The 14,529-nt window shown below is 53.5% G+C and overlaps 3 protein-coding genes across 5 annotated transcripts; 2 read left to right on the top strand and 1 right to left on the bottom strand.

Moving 5' to 3' along the window:
- The first annotated feature begins 131 nt into the window (after positions 1-131).
- On the top strand, positions 132-6,402 carry SLC51B (solute carrier family 51 subunit beta). The gene is made up of 5 exons (XM_058033715.1): positions 132-290; positions 3,646-3,745; positions 4,426-4,566; positions 4,974-5,064; positions 5,776-6,402. The coding sequence occupies exons 2-5, from the start codon at positions 3,706-3,708 to the stop codon at positions 5,987-5,989; spliced, it is 486 nt and encodes a 161-aa protein (XP_057889698.1). The 5' UTR covers positions 132-290; positions 3,646-3,705; the 3' UTR covers positions 5,990-6,402.
- Positions 5,779-11,129, bottom strand: RASL12 (RAS like family 12). Of its 3 annotated transcripts, none has more exons than XM_058033713.1 (6): positions 11,071-11,129; positions 10,102-10,218; positions 9,967-10,023; positions 8,822-8,895; positions 8,548-8,738; positions 5,779-7,791 (listed from the first exon to the last, which is right to left on the bottom strand). In XM_058033713.1, exons 2-6 carry the CDS (start codon positions 10,208-10,210, stop codon positions 7,407-7,409), a joined length of 816 nt encoding a protein of 271 aa, XP_057889696.1. In that variant the 5' UTR covers positions 10,211-10,218; positions 11,071-11,129; the 3' UTR covers positions 5,779-7,406. The 3 variants fall into 3 exon arrangements, with proteins under 3 accessions (XP_057889696.1, XP_057889695.1, XP_057889697.1); XM_058033712.1 differs by having other exon boundaries at positions 10,102-10,304; positions 11,071-11,111; XM_058033714.1 differs by lacking the exon at positions 11,071-11,129 and having other exon boundaries at positions 8,534-8,738; positions 10,102-10,415.
- A 144-nt stretch (positions 11,130-11,273) lies between these two features.
- On the top strand, positions 11,274-14,481 carry KBTBD13 (kelch repeat and BTB domain containing 13). Its single transcript, XM_058033704.1, has one exon. The coding sequence runs from the start codon at positions 12,698-12,700 to the stop codon at positions 14,078-14,080; it is 1,383 nt and encodes a 460-aa protein (XP_057889687.1). The 5' UTR covers positions 11,274-12,697; the 3' UTR covers positions 14,081-14,481.
- Positions 14,482-14,529: the final 48 nt, after the last annotated feature.

The following is a 14,529-nucleotide window of genomic DNA, read 5'->3' as shown; positions in this document are numbered from 1 at the left end:
AGCAAATAAACTGGAAGTTGCTACAGCTCATACTTTGGCAAAAGGTCATTCACCTCGTGCTGTAAATGGTCCCACTAAAGAGGTGTGTTTTTCAGGGGCTGGAGTGTACCTCACCTGCTGAACTGGCCTTCACACATGACTCAGGAGCAGAGTGAATCACAGCTGGTAGCATACCCAGAGCAGCAGCACAGGGAGCCCTGTATTACCACGGTGCTGGAGGAGATGTCTTCGGATGACAGGGCTTAAAGAAGAAATGTAGCTTCCTCCCTGCTGGGAACTCCACGTTTCTGGTGAGTTAGCAGAGATTAACTGGCATTCCTGCTGCACTGGCTGCTGGGTTAATTTATAGCTATCTGTAAAAAAAGGATTATTTATTTATTCCAGTTAGAAAGCTTGAATCCTTGGAAATTTTAAGAGAAGGCAGACTTTTTAAGGAGAGACTGTCTGAATGGCGAGTAAGAAGCAGGCTGAGGTAACCCTGATTATTAAAGCAGTCAAAGAAAAATAACTTAGATATATATAATATAACTTAGATTTTTTTTTTCTTTAGCTTTTTAAAGGTTTTAGAGGTTAAAAAATAGCCCAGACTGCCTTCTTGCCTTAATATTTTAAATATTAAACAATTCCTTGTGTTCCTTAATGGGGCTCAGACCTTAATGTGCCTTTATAAACCCTACCATCCATTTGTATGTCTGTGGTGTGACATTGTATATATATCCTCTATGAATCCCAAGGACAGGACATCCCACTTAAATACTGTGTTTGAAATAACTGACCCATTTTAACACAATCTGCTAAGATAGGACAACCACCAGAGAGAGAGTCTGGATGACAAGAAGAGACTAATTTAAAAAGACTGAGATGTTCTAAATGCATTGTCCCATACTGTGTAGTGAGCTTTGAATATGGAGCCCAGAGGGACATTATCGTCTCAACAGAAGCTGTACTTGATGGTCTTTCCAAAAGATTTCCCCCCATCTTTACTTAAACCAGTATAATACGTATCTAAAGACTTCTCATTTGCAGAATGAGGGCAAAATGTGTCTTGGTGAGCAGCCATGAATATCAGAGCTGACAAAAACCAAGCCCAGGGTGGATTCACAGCACCACGTGCTGTGCCCTGGCTGGGAAGAGTCCACGTGCAGCTGTGAAGGTGTGTGTTCCTGTGTTCCCACATGGCACAGCCCCCTGGCTGGATTATGCCAGCCTTCAGAACACCAATCCCTCAGCTCTGCCTTCTGCATGGGACATGTCTCAGATCTTCAAGGGCTTCCATTATGAGAAATGGTTTTACCATTTAAGTGCTGGGATCAATGCATAGAGCAAAAAGCAGTCCCTTGACATTTTCCTGTAATATCTTGAGATTTTGTTGAATGCCAGCAAAGTCCACAGATCCACAGGAGGATTTGAAATAGCATTGTTGTGTGACTCTTTGTTCCTGAAATACATAATACTGTACAGATTTTGCAGCTTTTGATGTTAAAATCCCATTTGTAAGAAGAAAGAAATTACAAAGACATTCAGGAGTCAATATATACTCAAAATAACACAGGTAAAATGTTTCTTGAGAGGCACTGGCCTCTTTGTTCTTTCTGCCTCCTTCCATAGGAGCATAAAATGGATGCGCTCGCTCTCATTTGAGCTTCCCCTGTTGTAAAGCTGGGGAAGCAACCTCAGAAGGGTCTTGGGTGCCTTCAGAGGGACAGGAAAACAAAGAGCACACTTGGAGTTGCAGAGGTCTGGATCTAAGGGCTCGTCCCTGTCCATCAGCCACCAGAGTCACTGCTGGATGTGCAGCAGGGGAGCAATGGAAGAACATCCCCCACCTGTCCCAGCGCTCACCCACGGTGGGATGTGGGCAGCAGGGCAGAGCAGCTGTGTGGGGGAGGCTGCAGGAGATGCCTTGAACAATCTCTTCCAGGCTGCAAGATCCAAGCTCCTCAGAGCATGTCCAGCCCAGCTGTGGGAATCACTGTTTTCTTACTGGGGAAACTGGTGGTTTAGGCTCACTCTCTAGTGGAGTAGACACACTGACCTGAGAACACTTTGTTTTGTAGCTTTGGTGAGTGAAACTAATTTTGTTAATGTGATATAGATGTAAAAGATCTCTAAAATAACAGAAGTTTCTCTTAAAGACATTTTACTTAAATGTCCTATTAATGCACAATAAGGGTCCATTCTGCTGCTGTGTTTTACCCACAAAGTTCTGGCCTCCCATATCGGAGGAGATTTGGCTGCTGGTCACTACTTGATGAAATAGCAAAGTACTTCCAGCAGCTTTCCAGCATCCCTGCTGTGCACAGACACCAGGAGGTAGCCCACAGCTTATGAAACACCTTGGGGGAAAATCAGCAACATGCTTGTCAAATATCCCTCTTTGAGCAAATGATTACTCAGAAGCCTTGCACAGCAAGATTTAACACATTCAAGTGCCACTTCTTATTAGGGTGTAGCTGACTTGTAACTTATTTTCATTGGCACCAAGGCCTTATTTCCTCCTTTGTAAGGGGTGATCCATGTGAATAAGCTAAAGGTTACCTGGACGGAAGGGTAATTGGCACACCTAACTGCAGGGAGCAGCTTTACCCATATTTTCTGAAATACAAAGTGGACCACATACTTGAGAGTCCCCTCCTCTAAGAATTGCTAGCAGGTGGTTTTCTGGCAGCAGGGAGTAAGCCTGCATGCCTGGTTAGCTATAAAACGTGAACTTTGATTTGTGAAGACATTGAGAATGGGGGGGAAAATAGTAGCAATCATTAGGTCTATAACCGACGGGACAAATGTTTCCCTGAGGAGTCAGCAGCAGCGTTGTTGACACGCCTGGCACAGTGGAACATGCTTGGGAAGCAAGTTTCAGACAGCAGCAGGCCACACAGCAAAGGCAGGTAAAAGCTGGGAGTATCAGGCTGTCATAAAAGTCTTCATATAATAATTAATGGCCTGTGGGGCCAGAATGTCTGAGGGATGCAGGTGTGTTGTGGTGTGGCTGACCTGCCAGTGGGCGATGGCCAGTGAGCCATGGGCTGGGGAGAGCCACCTCAACATCTCACCAGCTCACAGTGGGCAGCCAGGAGCCCCTGCTCAGGGCAGGGCCCTTCGAAGGACGCTGAAGAACTAATTTGAAGGAGCAGCCATAAAAGTTGGATTGATGCCACTAATAAATGAGGGACTAAAGGTCAAGGAGGACTTTCTGTTTCCTTGAGGGATGGGAGACACTGTAGCCTCAATGGCAAGCCAGCCTTGCCTCCTCTTGGAGCTCAGCCTTCCACTTCCTCATCTCCACGCCCATATTCTGCCATCCATGGGTTGGCAATAGGTAGCCACATGCAAAGTATATGTTCTCTAGGGATTATGGCAGGGGAGTAAGCAGGGAGGCTTTGTTAGCTGGGGAGGGGCTGGCTCACAGCAGCTGAGCTCACATCTCTACAGCTGAGCTCACCTCGGGCAGCAGATGCAGTGCCAGACCCCTCTGCTGTCACCTTGGTGGCCCAGGGATTTCTGCACCCTGTCCTGGCAGGTCAGACTCACGTTCTCAGGAGGAAACAGATGCTGGGATACATGAGATCCCCTCTCTGAAAATAGCTGGAGTAGGGAGGGGAATCAGGTTCTCTGTCAACTCCTTAGTCTCTCTGTCTTTTGCAGGCATCTCCACGCTGAAGAAATACTGTGAAGGTGTGATCCATCACATCTGCATACACAAATATGAAGTTCTTCTGGATAATCCCATTTTTCCTGCTGCAAGGTAGAGTCTTGGCTTAAAGGATAATGGTGTGGGTAAAGTAGGTGCATGTCCACATGTGCAAAGACCTTAACTTCTTGGAAATATAGTTTCTTTCTTTCTTTCTATGGGGCTATTTTCCTCAGTGTACACCAGCAGCAGCCTGACTGAGCCAAGGAAAAAGTTGCACTCCTGCTCCAGAACTGGGTGTCATTCCCATCTGCATTCTGTGTGCATGTTCTGTGCTTGGGGTTGGCCACACTTATATGTTGGTTTCTGTGCAGAAAGAAGCTTTTCTGATAAAAATTACTAGAGTCAAGCTGTGTATACAAGCCAGCCTGATAAATAAGAATTTCTTGCTGGAGGACTGCAGTCCAGAGTCAGATTTCCAGGACTGGTCTGGGCAAGGCAACTCTTTGGTGAATTGTGGCACATGGAGCTGCCTCTCCTTGGTGGGAGATGGGGGATGGAGAAAGGCCTTACCAGCATTCTGAAGTCTTTGCAGCCCTGCTGCCTCACCTAATGGGGTCTGCAGCCAAAAACACTCTCCACTTCTCAGTGCATGAGTTCAGGCTGTGCACTCAGGGCTGCGTTCTGCCTGCTTGGAGAGACATGCTGGGCAACCCTGGGAGTGAAGGGGAAGGTCACCTCCAGTCTGAAGAGCTTCAGTGAGTGACTATTGTGTCTTTGTCTTTCCACCACAGCTGAGGCAGAGCACAAGTACCTCCCAACCACCCTGGCCAGCACACACATGGATGAGCACACAGCAGGCAACATTACCCTTCCACTGGGCTTGGAACTGGAAGAGCTGGAGGAGCTGCTCTGGTTCTTCCGCAGAGAAGACCGTGAGTCCCATTGGTGTTCCTGGGCTGAGACACAGTCCTTGGCTGTCAACTTTCTTGCCTAACAGAGATGCCTGAGGAGGTGATTTACCCCAGACACACAAACCCTCAGTCTTGCCTCTGGAATAAGCAGGCCATAGGTGAAGATAGGCAGGAGGCTTTGCTGAGATTGTGTCTCTGGGGTTCAGCCTCTTTCCAGGCAGAGCTGCCAAGAGAGCAAAGGTCTCCTGTGATTTTGGCAGGGTGGAGGGAGCAGATTGACATAGCAGCAGGTCAGTGTCATGAGGATCAACTTCAAAGCCACAAAAATCAAGGACAGAGCATCTTGGATGTCCTCAGAAACCCCTGTCCAGGCTCTATGGGTCACACTGTGCTGTGCCTGCTAATGCTGCCTCTCTGCTTTCCCTCAGCCTCAACGTGGAATTACTCTGTACTTGCGCTGTCCCTCGCGACCATGATTTTGGGTCTCGTTCTTCTGACCATTAACATTGTGCGAAACAGGTGAGACAGGAAAATTTGACAATCTTTTGGTATGTGGTGGTGCCCTGAAAGCCTCCCAGGCAAACAGCCACAGGGGTTTGGCAGGGCAGGACAAGCCCTGAGTGATGGGGAGAAGAGCAAACTCCCTTTGAACCATTTGCTCACTTTGTGTCACTTGGAACAAGCCCCTTCTCTGGGCCCTGGATGGAATAGAGGTCTGCACAGCTCTGCCCAGCCCAACAGGGCTGCTGGGTGGGAAGTGATGGTAACTGGTGTGAGGTGCTCTCCCCTAAGTACAGGGGCTCTGGAGCAGGACTCCCAGCCTTTCCCCATCCACATCCCCACACAGCTCCCCAGTGGCTGCACAATCCCACAGCTGAGGAGCAACTCGCTGTTTGCTAGGGCACGAAAACGTAGCACTGTGTCAGATGAGAGAAGCGCTAAGGCTGCGAGCCTGCCTCGCTCTCCCTCTAGTGACGGCTGGCTGCGTGCTGCTCCTGGCGTCAGGAGCTGGGCGCTCTCCTAGTGAGAATCGCACAGCCGTGTGTGCTCAAACACTTCAGAGCGCTTACCTGGCACAGCTCACCTGGCGGCGCTTGCCCACAAGCAGCTGGCGTGTTCCAGGAACACGGTGTAAATTGATGGCTGTGACTCTCACCGGGGTTGGTGCCCTCAGATGTGGGCTGGGCTTGCTGCTTCACTTCGTGTGTCCTTGTTGTGCCTTCCCTGCAGGAAAAGGAAAATCCTTGTGAACGGAGAAACAGCACAACCCACACAGGAAGCTGACCTCGATGCCAAGCAAGCCCTGATGCCTGTGCAGGAATACAACCTGGCTGAGCCACTAAAGCAGCAGCCAGGGCCCCAGAGACCAGGGGACGTGATGGTGCAGTGGAAAGATGGGACTGTCACATCCCTGTACACAGAGACGTCTGAGGAGGCCATATAGTGGCAGCTGGAGTCAGCCCATTTAGGCCTTAAGGAAGGTATCAGAATGTCTCAATTCGCAGAGGTGCCAGTTTAAAAATGCAGTTTAGCCTGGAGAAAGAAAAGTGTGAAACAAGAAAGCAGCAGAGTTGCACCTGCAGGAGGGGCCCTGGGCTCATCTCCTGCCTGGCTGGTGTTCCCCCACTGCTCTGGCTGCTTCCAGCCTTCCCTCCAGTGCCAGCTTCCTCTCCTCCCTCAGGTGCTGCAAACAGGTTTGACCTGAGCCAGGGAAGTAAGTGGGAAGCTTGGCCTGCAGTCAGCCAGGGAAAGCAGCCTCACTTCCCATCAGGAAAACAGCAACACTGAAGCTGAGACATTTTTATTCTTTTCAGAGTCCTCTTTTATTAAAATACTTTCCAAAGTGGTTGATCAAAATGCCATATTGAATCTGTCAGTAAGGTCATATATATATATTTATATGGCTATATGTACAAATATACACATGGATATTTTACTCTGCAAAGTAACTGCAAACTCCAGGGAGAAGCAGAACATTTAATCTGATAGAGCACCTGAAACCAAACATCCAGCCCTTGACCCTGGCTCAGGCACAGGTAGAGCCTGGTCTGCTCCAGGATTCCCTTTGTGTCCTTCACTGGGCATGCATAGAAACCATGAAATAATTTAGGACATTATTGGAAATACATCAGTCTTTTAAACACAGACTTTGCAGACCATGTCCTTGTCAGCAAAGCATCTCTTTGCAAAGCCTTTGGAAAGGGATGCTATAGTGTAAAAAGCTGAGCAAAAAAGCAGCAATTTTGGTGTGACTTAGCTTGATGTGTGGATATGGGTTACAGGCCACCTGAGGCCTTTAAGCAGCTGAAACATTATCTGCACCTTTTTTATCTGGATTTAAAAAAAATAAAATTTTCTCCTACTTATTGCTTAGTCGGGGACCTGTGGGATGAACGAGATGGGTTCCATTCCATTAATGGATGGATTCCATTAATCCATGCTGGATTAATGATTAGTTCCTCATTCCTGGCTCCTGTAGTTGTGAGCCAGGTGCCCAAGCTGGCTGGTGGCCGTGGAGTTGTCCCTTCCTGTCCCAATGGTATCCAACAGCTCTGGCTCCTCTGGAAGCTGCTGCATCCTCACAGAAAACTGGGCTGGCCACAGTGGCAGTGGCAGGACAGGGGACAAACACCGGGCAGGGGCAGGCACAGCGATGCCACAGCCCATGTCAGACCCTTGGCACTTTGCCTGCTTGCCAGGTTGGCACTGCTGGCTTTGCCCCAGCACAGAGACCAGGGCTGCCGTGTGCCAGCGGCTGCTGCAGGGCCGTGAGTCCATCATGGAAGGTCCCAGCTCCTGTGGAGGTGGGGGGATGGATGAGGGTCTCTCTCCTCCCTCTCTGCAGCCCACAGGGACGTGTCCTAAAATATCTTGAAGCCTTTCAGCAAGGTGAGCGTGGGAGCCTTCCTTTTGCTCTGAGCTCGCGAGGACTTGACGGTGACCAGCTTGGCCTGGGCCACCGAGGGCATCTCCTTGTAGTTGACGGGGGCGAGGGTGTTGAAGGTGCAGGTGGCCAAGCTGTGGTGGGTGGGCAGGGCCACGGGCGTGGCCACGGGCGGGCAGGGCCGCTCCTCGGAGATGAAGAGCGGCCGCACGGGGAGGCTCCACTCTGCCTGGCGCCGCACCTCCCGCACGGCCTCGTGGAACACGTGCTGCACCCGAGCGAAGTCCTGGCATGCCGACACCTCATGGAAGAGGCACCCGAACCTGCTGGCGAGGGACATCCCTTCTGCTGAGAGCACCTGCCTGGCGAGAGCAGAGGGGATGGGTGCAGGATCCCTTGGGGCACGGCAGCCACCCGAAAAAGGTGCAGGTAACACATCATGCATCCCACACCTCCTTCCCAGAGAGCACCAAGGTAGCACCTGCCCATCCCTGCCCTGGGACATGAATCTAAAAGAGTTCTGCTTTTCCCAAAATGCCAGAGTAATGGCCTCTTAGTGTCCCTGGGGAATCACACAGCTTCTCCTGGTAGGGATGTGTTCCAGCGACCCAGGGGTGGGTGTGATGACAGTGCACTGGGAAGCAGGGAGGAGGAGATGGGGCAGGTCCTTGCTGTGGGGAGGGGGATACCTCCATCCTGAGAGCATGATGGCTCCAGCAATGCATGTGACTCAGGGGCCCGTGGGACCACAGAGCAGCACAAAAGGCCAGAAAAACATATTGGGCACATCCAGTCCTGGCAGTGGGGCTGGAACTACAGGGCTCCAGGGAAAGGAAGGGCATGTCCAGAGGGGCTTCTCTGGCTCAAGCCCTGCCAGGGAGGGTGACGCTGCCTCGCCACTCAGCCAAAAAACATCCTACTGAAAATACCAACAGGCTCAAAATAAACACATCAGCCCTGGGGCAGGAAATTCAGGGATGTGGGAGGATGTTCAAATACTAATGGGAGTGGAAATACCCGTGAAGAAATCAGATTTGGGTTTTGCATCCCAGCAGGAGGGATGGGGATGTGCGAGCTCTCTCCCTGGGGAGCAGGCAGCCTTACCGCGTGCCCGGTACCTGTACTGCTCCATGTCCAGCTTGTTTCCCAGCAGGAGCACGGGGCAGCGGCGCTGGCAGCCCCGCGCGTGCAGGGCGAGCACCTCCAGGTAGCGCTGGCAGCCCTCGAAGCTCTTCCTGCTGTCGATGCTGTAGACAACCAGGAAGGCGCTGGCCCAGCACAGGTAGCGCTCGCAGTTCCCGGGGCCATCCTGGTGTGGGAGGAGTGGCTGAGCTCCAGTCCAGTCGTGGTCCAGCCATGGTCTGGCTGGTCAGCACACCCCCAATGCCTTACCTGGTCAGCAGTGTCCATCACCTTCAGGAGCACAGGCTGCTGGTCCACCAGCTCCTCCGAGGAGTAGGTGTCCTCTGCAAGAAGAAGGGTGGTTGTAAGGATGGGCTGGCACATCCTGTCTTCTTCAAAGCCAAGCAAAGCCCAGGATGCTTGGGATACCATGGAAAAATTTCAGCCCTGATGAGGAGCATCCTCCACCAATGCCTCCCACCTTACTCCTTCCTGAGACAACATTATTTTGGGGGACTGGTGGTGATGTTGCTGGGCAAGCCTGGCTAGGAGCAGTTATTTCTCCCCATGTGCTGCAAGCGTGGGCTCCCACAGGAGAAGGAGGGAGGGGAAGGAGCTTGGCACAACAATCGCTGCACCCAGGGCTCAGCCCTTATCTAAAAGCCACGGCCTGATGAGATAAAGCGAGCTGGGGGCTTGACATGGGACTGTTTCCCAATAAATCAAGCGAGAGGAGTAGTCCTTTCTTTTGGAAGGAGGGCAGGCAGGGAGAGCCGTTGTGCCATTCCCCCAGGAGAAAGATGCTTTCTTTGGGCCAGCTTTTAACCGATGCGTTTCGGAAAGGTTTTGACGTGGGAAGATAAAACCACATTCCCAAAAATATCTGAGGAAGAAAGGATTTATCCTTCTTTCTAAGAGTCACTGAATTATTAGCGGCTGGAGTTGGTTCTTGGACAATGTCCATATCTCCTTAATGTCCCCGATAAATCACTTATGGTTCTTCCCCACAGCCTGGAGTCAGGCCTAGGAAAATAGTTATTAATTACTCAAATGAGTGGAAAAAAAAATACCCAGAACTGCTCACTGCAAAACTCAGCCCCAGGGTTGCCTGCTGTGCACCCGTCCTCAATTCCTCAGCCTTTTCCCTGCCCAACAGACATGAGATGCTCCTCAAAGAGCCTCAAGAAGTCAGCTTTTGGTTTTTTGGGGGCAATGCGAGGAGCCAACATTCCCATGGGAAGTCCCCCCAGAGAGGGCACTGCTTTCACCTGTTTTCACACATGGTTTTGGGTCAAATCCAGCCCTTCTTGTTGTTTTTTATATAATTTTGGGTGGGCTGTTTTTTTCTTTCCCCTAAATTAATGGAAGACATGGGAGATGGGAAGGATGCTCCATGGGATAAGAACGTGCCTTACCCAAGTTGGGATCATATTCACTGATGAACCTCTTGGTTAGAAACTTCACGGTCAGAGCTGCAGGAGGTGAAAGAGGCAGGTGAGGCAGGTGTCCCCTGGCGGCAGCTCCCCGATGCCCTGCCCTGCCCGTCTCACCTGACTTGCCGGCCCCTCTGCACCCCAGGATGGCCACGTTGCACTCGGGGAGGGCGCTCTGGGGCGGCCGCTCGCTGCTGCCTCGGGGTTTGCCGAACATCGAGGACATCCTCGGCCCTGCGGGACAGAGCGGGGGAACGTGGAGCACCCGCTGCCCCGTCGGATGGGGACCTTCTCACTGCCTGGCTCGCGGGTGCCCCAGCCTGGGGGAAAGAAGGGCTCAGCAGCACCAGGGTGGGAGATCCCCTCTCCTCCATCCGCATCCCGAGGCTGGCTGGCATCCTCATCCCACAGTGGCGGCCAGCACCCCACCGAAAGAGAAGGACACCCCAGCCCTCTGCCCACCCCTCACACCCCAGAAAGAGAAGAGAAACGCAGCCTCCCACCTTAAAACCCACGGCCGGAGGGGACGCGGGGCTCTCCGTGAGCGCGGGGCCGGGGCAGCAGCGGCCCCTGCACGGCCGGGGCTGCGATGAATGAGGCAGGCGGAGGCGAGCGCGGCTCCCGCTGCTCGGGCTCCAGCCAAACTCCTTGTAAGGAAAGCTGCCACGCCGCGGGGCCGGACACGCTGCCCCGGCCACCCGGGGACGGTCCCCGCGGCAGAGCACACGCGGCACCCCGAGCTGCCCCGGCTTCGGGCAGGGACCCCCGGGTCCCAGACCTGCCGTGCCTCGGCTTGGCGGCCACCTCGCCGTGTCCCGGTACCTTCCTAAACGCGCAGCATCTCGCCGTGCCCCGGCAAGCCCAAGCCCGGTCCGTCTGTCCCGGCTGAGGCCGGCGCACTCATCCCAGCTCCGGCAGGCAGGAGCAGACCCGGAGCTGCCCGTGCAGCCACTGCCCGGCTCCTTCGGACACAACCAAGCACTGACACCTTCTCCTGCCGGCAGAGGCTTTCGAGGGAGAGAAATTCCCTTCTGCCACCCAAAAGCCTCGGTGCCAAGAGGAAGAGGGAGCCCGGGGAGTACTCACCAGTGCCCGTACCAATCCATCAGCCGGCACCCAGCGGCTCTGAGCCCGAGTGGGTGGCGGAGGCTGAAGTCAGCGTTGTCATGGCGATCACAGCCATTTGGAATAGGGCTCGATGCCCGGGAGCACAGGATGCGGCCCCAGGGCCGGCCCCGAGGGACTGCGGGGGGGCCGAGGCTGCTCCGCGGCCGTGCGGGGCTGCTGCGCCCTTGGGAATATTGCCCGTTAATACAGGCAGGGTATTTTTAAGCCTCCCAAAATAGTCTGGGAGTGTGGAAGCCCCTGCAAACCCCAGGGATGGGGAGGATGGGGATCACAGGGATAACTCCCCTGCGGGAAGCAGAGCTCCTCTGAGGACCCTTTACCCCAGACCCCCTTTGGTCACAGGTCTAGGGCGCTTAAAAGCAATTGGAACTAAACATGGTATTTTAAGCTGGATATCCATGAGGATCAATGACAGTGGTGTAAGTGCAAAATTCTTCTGTTCTTCCCTAAACTTGGATTTTTGGGGGAACCCGCTGTGGCCATGATCCTGAGGCAACAGCTTTGCCATCATGCACTGCCTGGAAAGTTCCCAGCTGCTGGGATGAAGGGGTTAAGGAGGGAGCAGAAAATAGACCTTCAACAGGATGAGCTGCTCAGGTTAAATTATTCATCAAAACAAAACACCAGCTGCAAACTAATCACAGGTAGTGATGGGGAGATCCAGGAAGGAGCCCCCAAGTGAGCCCTGTTGTCAGCCTTCCTTGGCACCCCATGGCGGAGCTGAAATGGGATTTCTAGCCAGAAAAATCTGTGATTAGCACACTAACAAGTGATGTGCCACAAATAACACTTTTCCTCACTGTCAAGCTCTGTGTCAGTAAACAGGGGTTTATCTCTTCCCACAGCCAAGTATTACGGGGAGCTGAGCAAGCCCTGAGGCCAGAGGGGAGGTTTTTGGTGAGAAGAGGTTGCTGCACTTCCTTTTTCTCACCTTGAGATCCCCAGGTGAAGCACAGGCTGGCTTATGGCTCCTTGCAGCTGGGATGGATGTTGCAGATGCTGCTGCCATGGAGAGGGTCACAAAAGAAGGTCTCTCTCTGCCCATAGTAACACTTGAGGAACAGCCAAGCTCCCTTCCCATGGCTGAGCTGGGTGGCAATGGGATTTGCTGATGTTGTTTACCTCCTTGGGCTGTAAACTCCACATTTTAAAGGGAAAAAAACCCACTGTGGCCAGATGTTCTTCCCAGCCATGCAAGTGTGTTGCCCTCCCACAGGCTGGGGACTGTTCCGTAGGGCATCATAAGAAGGATGCTTGAGAGTGGAGAAAGCAAAACCTGGTTTCTCCTGAGTGGCTGGGCGTATTCCATGGGATATCCAGGCACCTCTGCCGTGCCCAGTGCTGGCTGGTGACACTGGAACCCTGCCTGAGCTTGGGGGTCAGCTGAGCCTGGTGCATGCCTTTGAAGGGCCCTGGTCACGAGCTCAGCTATCTTTAGCCCAAGGTATTTATATTACAAGGCCACCGGGCAGCTCAGCAAAGGCATCAAAGGCTGGAGAAGGCCGAGGGGGCTGCGCAGGGGCGCGGCACAGAGGGGCATCGGGTGCTCCCCCACCCCTGAGAGCTGCTGAGGTCCCAGGCGAGGATGACCCCGGAGGAGGAAGGTTCCCAGGCAGGACCCCCGGAGCGGGTGCGTATCCGGGTGGAGGAGCAGTCATTCTCGGTGGAGAAGGCCTTGCTGGTGGAGAGCAGCGAGTACTTCCGTGCCCTCTTCCGCTCGGGCATGAGGGAGAGCACGCAGGAGGAGATCGGCCTGGGGGAGCTGAGTGCAGCCGGGTTCCTCGCCATGCTGCGGGTGCTGGCGGGCGAGAGGCCCATCCTTGGCAGTGAGGAGACCTTCCAGGCAGTGGAATGTGCTGCCTTCCTGCAGGTGAAGCCCTTGGCCAAGTACCTGATCCACTCCATCAACTCTGACAACTGCATCCTGCTGTACCAAGCCGCTGCCATATTCGGCCTCCTGGATCTCTTCCACTGTGCCGCACTCTACATCAGGGACAGCTACGCTGAGCTGGAGGAGTACCTGGACTGCCTCTCTGATGACCTGCTGGCCTATGTGGAAGCCCTCCTCCCCAGCACCTTTGTGGCAGTGGGAGCCCACACACCCACCTTCGAGTTCTTGGAGGACCTCTCCAGGACCATCTGCTACCTGGACGAGGAGACCAACACATGGAGGACCCTCTCCTGCCTTCCGCTGAGTGCCAGCACATTCCTAGCCGGCATGGCAACCATGGATAACAAGATCTACATCGTGGGCGGCGTCTACGGGGCCAACAAGCAGGTGGTGGAGAGCAGCTTCTGCTACGATGCTGATGCCAACACCTGGAGCGAGTTCCCCAGCCCTCACCAGCTGCGCTACGACGTCAGGCTGGTGGGCCACGAGGGCTACCTCTACGCCATTGGTGGTGAGTACGAGAAGATCTCGCTCAAGTCCGTGGAGAGGTACGACCTGGCCTCCAGCACCTGGACCTTCGTCTCTGACCTGCCGCAACCGAGCACGGCAGCGCCCTGTGCCCAAGCCTTGGGGCAGATCTTTGTTTGCTTGTGGCAGCCACTGGACACCACTGTCATCTATGAGTATGATACCCAGCAAGACGTGTGGCTTCCCGTCACCGAGCTCAAGCGGCACCAGAGCTACGGGCACTGCATGGTGGCCCATCGTGACAACCTCTACGTCATGCGCAACGGCCCCTACGACGACTTCTTGCGCTGTGTCATCGACTGCTTCAACCTGACGTCCCGGCAGTGGAGCGCCCTGCCCGGGCAGTTCATGAACAGCAAGGGAGCTCTCTTCACCGCCATTGTCAGGGGTGACACCATCTACACTGTCAACAAGATGCTGACGCTCCTCTACTCCGTGGAAGAGGAGACCTGGAAGCAGAAGAAGGAGCGGGCAGGTTTCCCACGCAGCGGCTCCCTGCAGACCTTCCTCCTGCGGCTGCCAAGACGTGACCACGACATCGCGACGTAGCTGCTCCCGTGTCCCATGTCAGGATGCTGTCCTTGCACATGGCCTCAGCTCTGCACTCACTCCTGCCCTGGGCTCCTCTCCTCCTCCATGGAGCTGTGCTCAGGCCCAGGGATGCATCATGTTGGACCTTGGAGGTGACATTAGACCCTGCCAGAGGGAAAGGGCAGCTGCTGTCCCCTCTTCCTGCCCTGCACGGGCACAAAGCCCTGTCAGCCATGAGCTCACAAGCCAGCTGTGTGCAGGACATTGTGGCTTCTGCAGAGGACAGATTCCATAGAAATGCCAACATGGGATTTATTTATTCTGACTGCACTCTGAGGGTGTGCAGCATTCCACCTCCTCTCTGCCTTGATGGGAAATCATTCATTACATGCTGGAATTAAAAGGAAAGCTATAGAAAAGCTTCTCATTACTGTGTTTTTCATTTACTCTTGAGTTTGGGGTTTTTC

This window comes from Melospiza georgiana, chromosome 13, assembly GCF_028018845.1.
Source record: "Melospiza georgiana isolate bMelGeo1 chromosome 13, bMelGeo1.pri, whole genome shotgun sequence".
NCBI lineage: Eukaryota > Metazoa > Chordata > Aves > Passeriformes > Passerellidae > Melospiza > Melospiza georgiana.
This window is presented reverse-complemented; position numbering and strand designations above follow the sequence as displayed.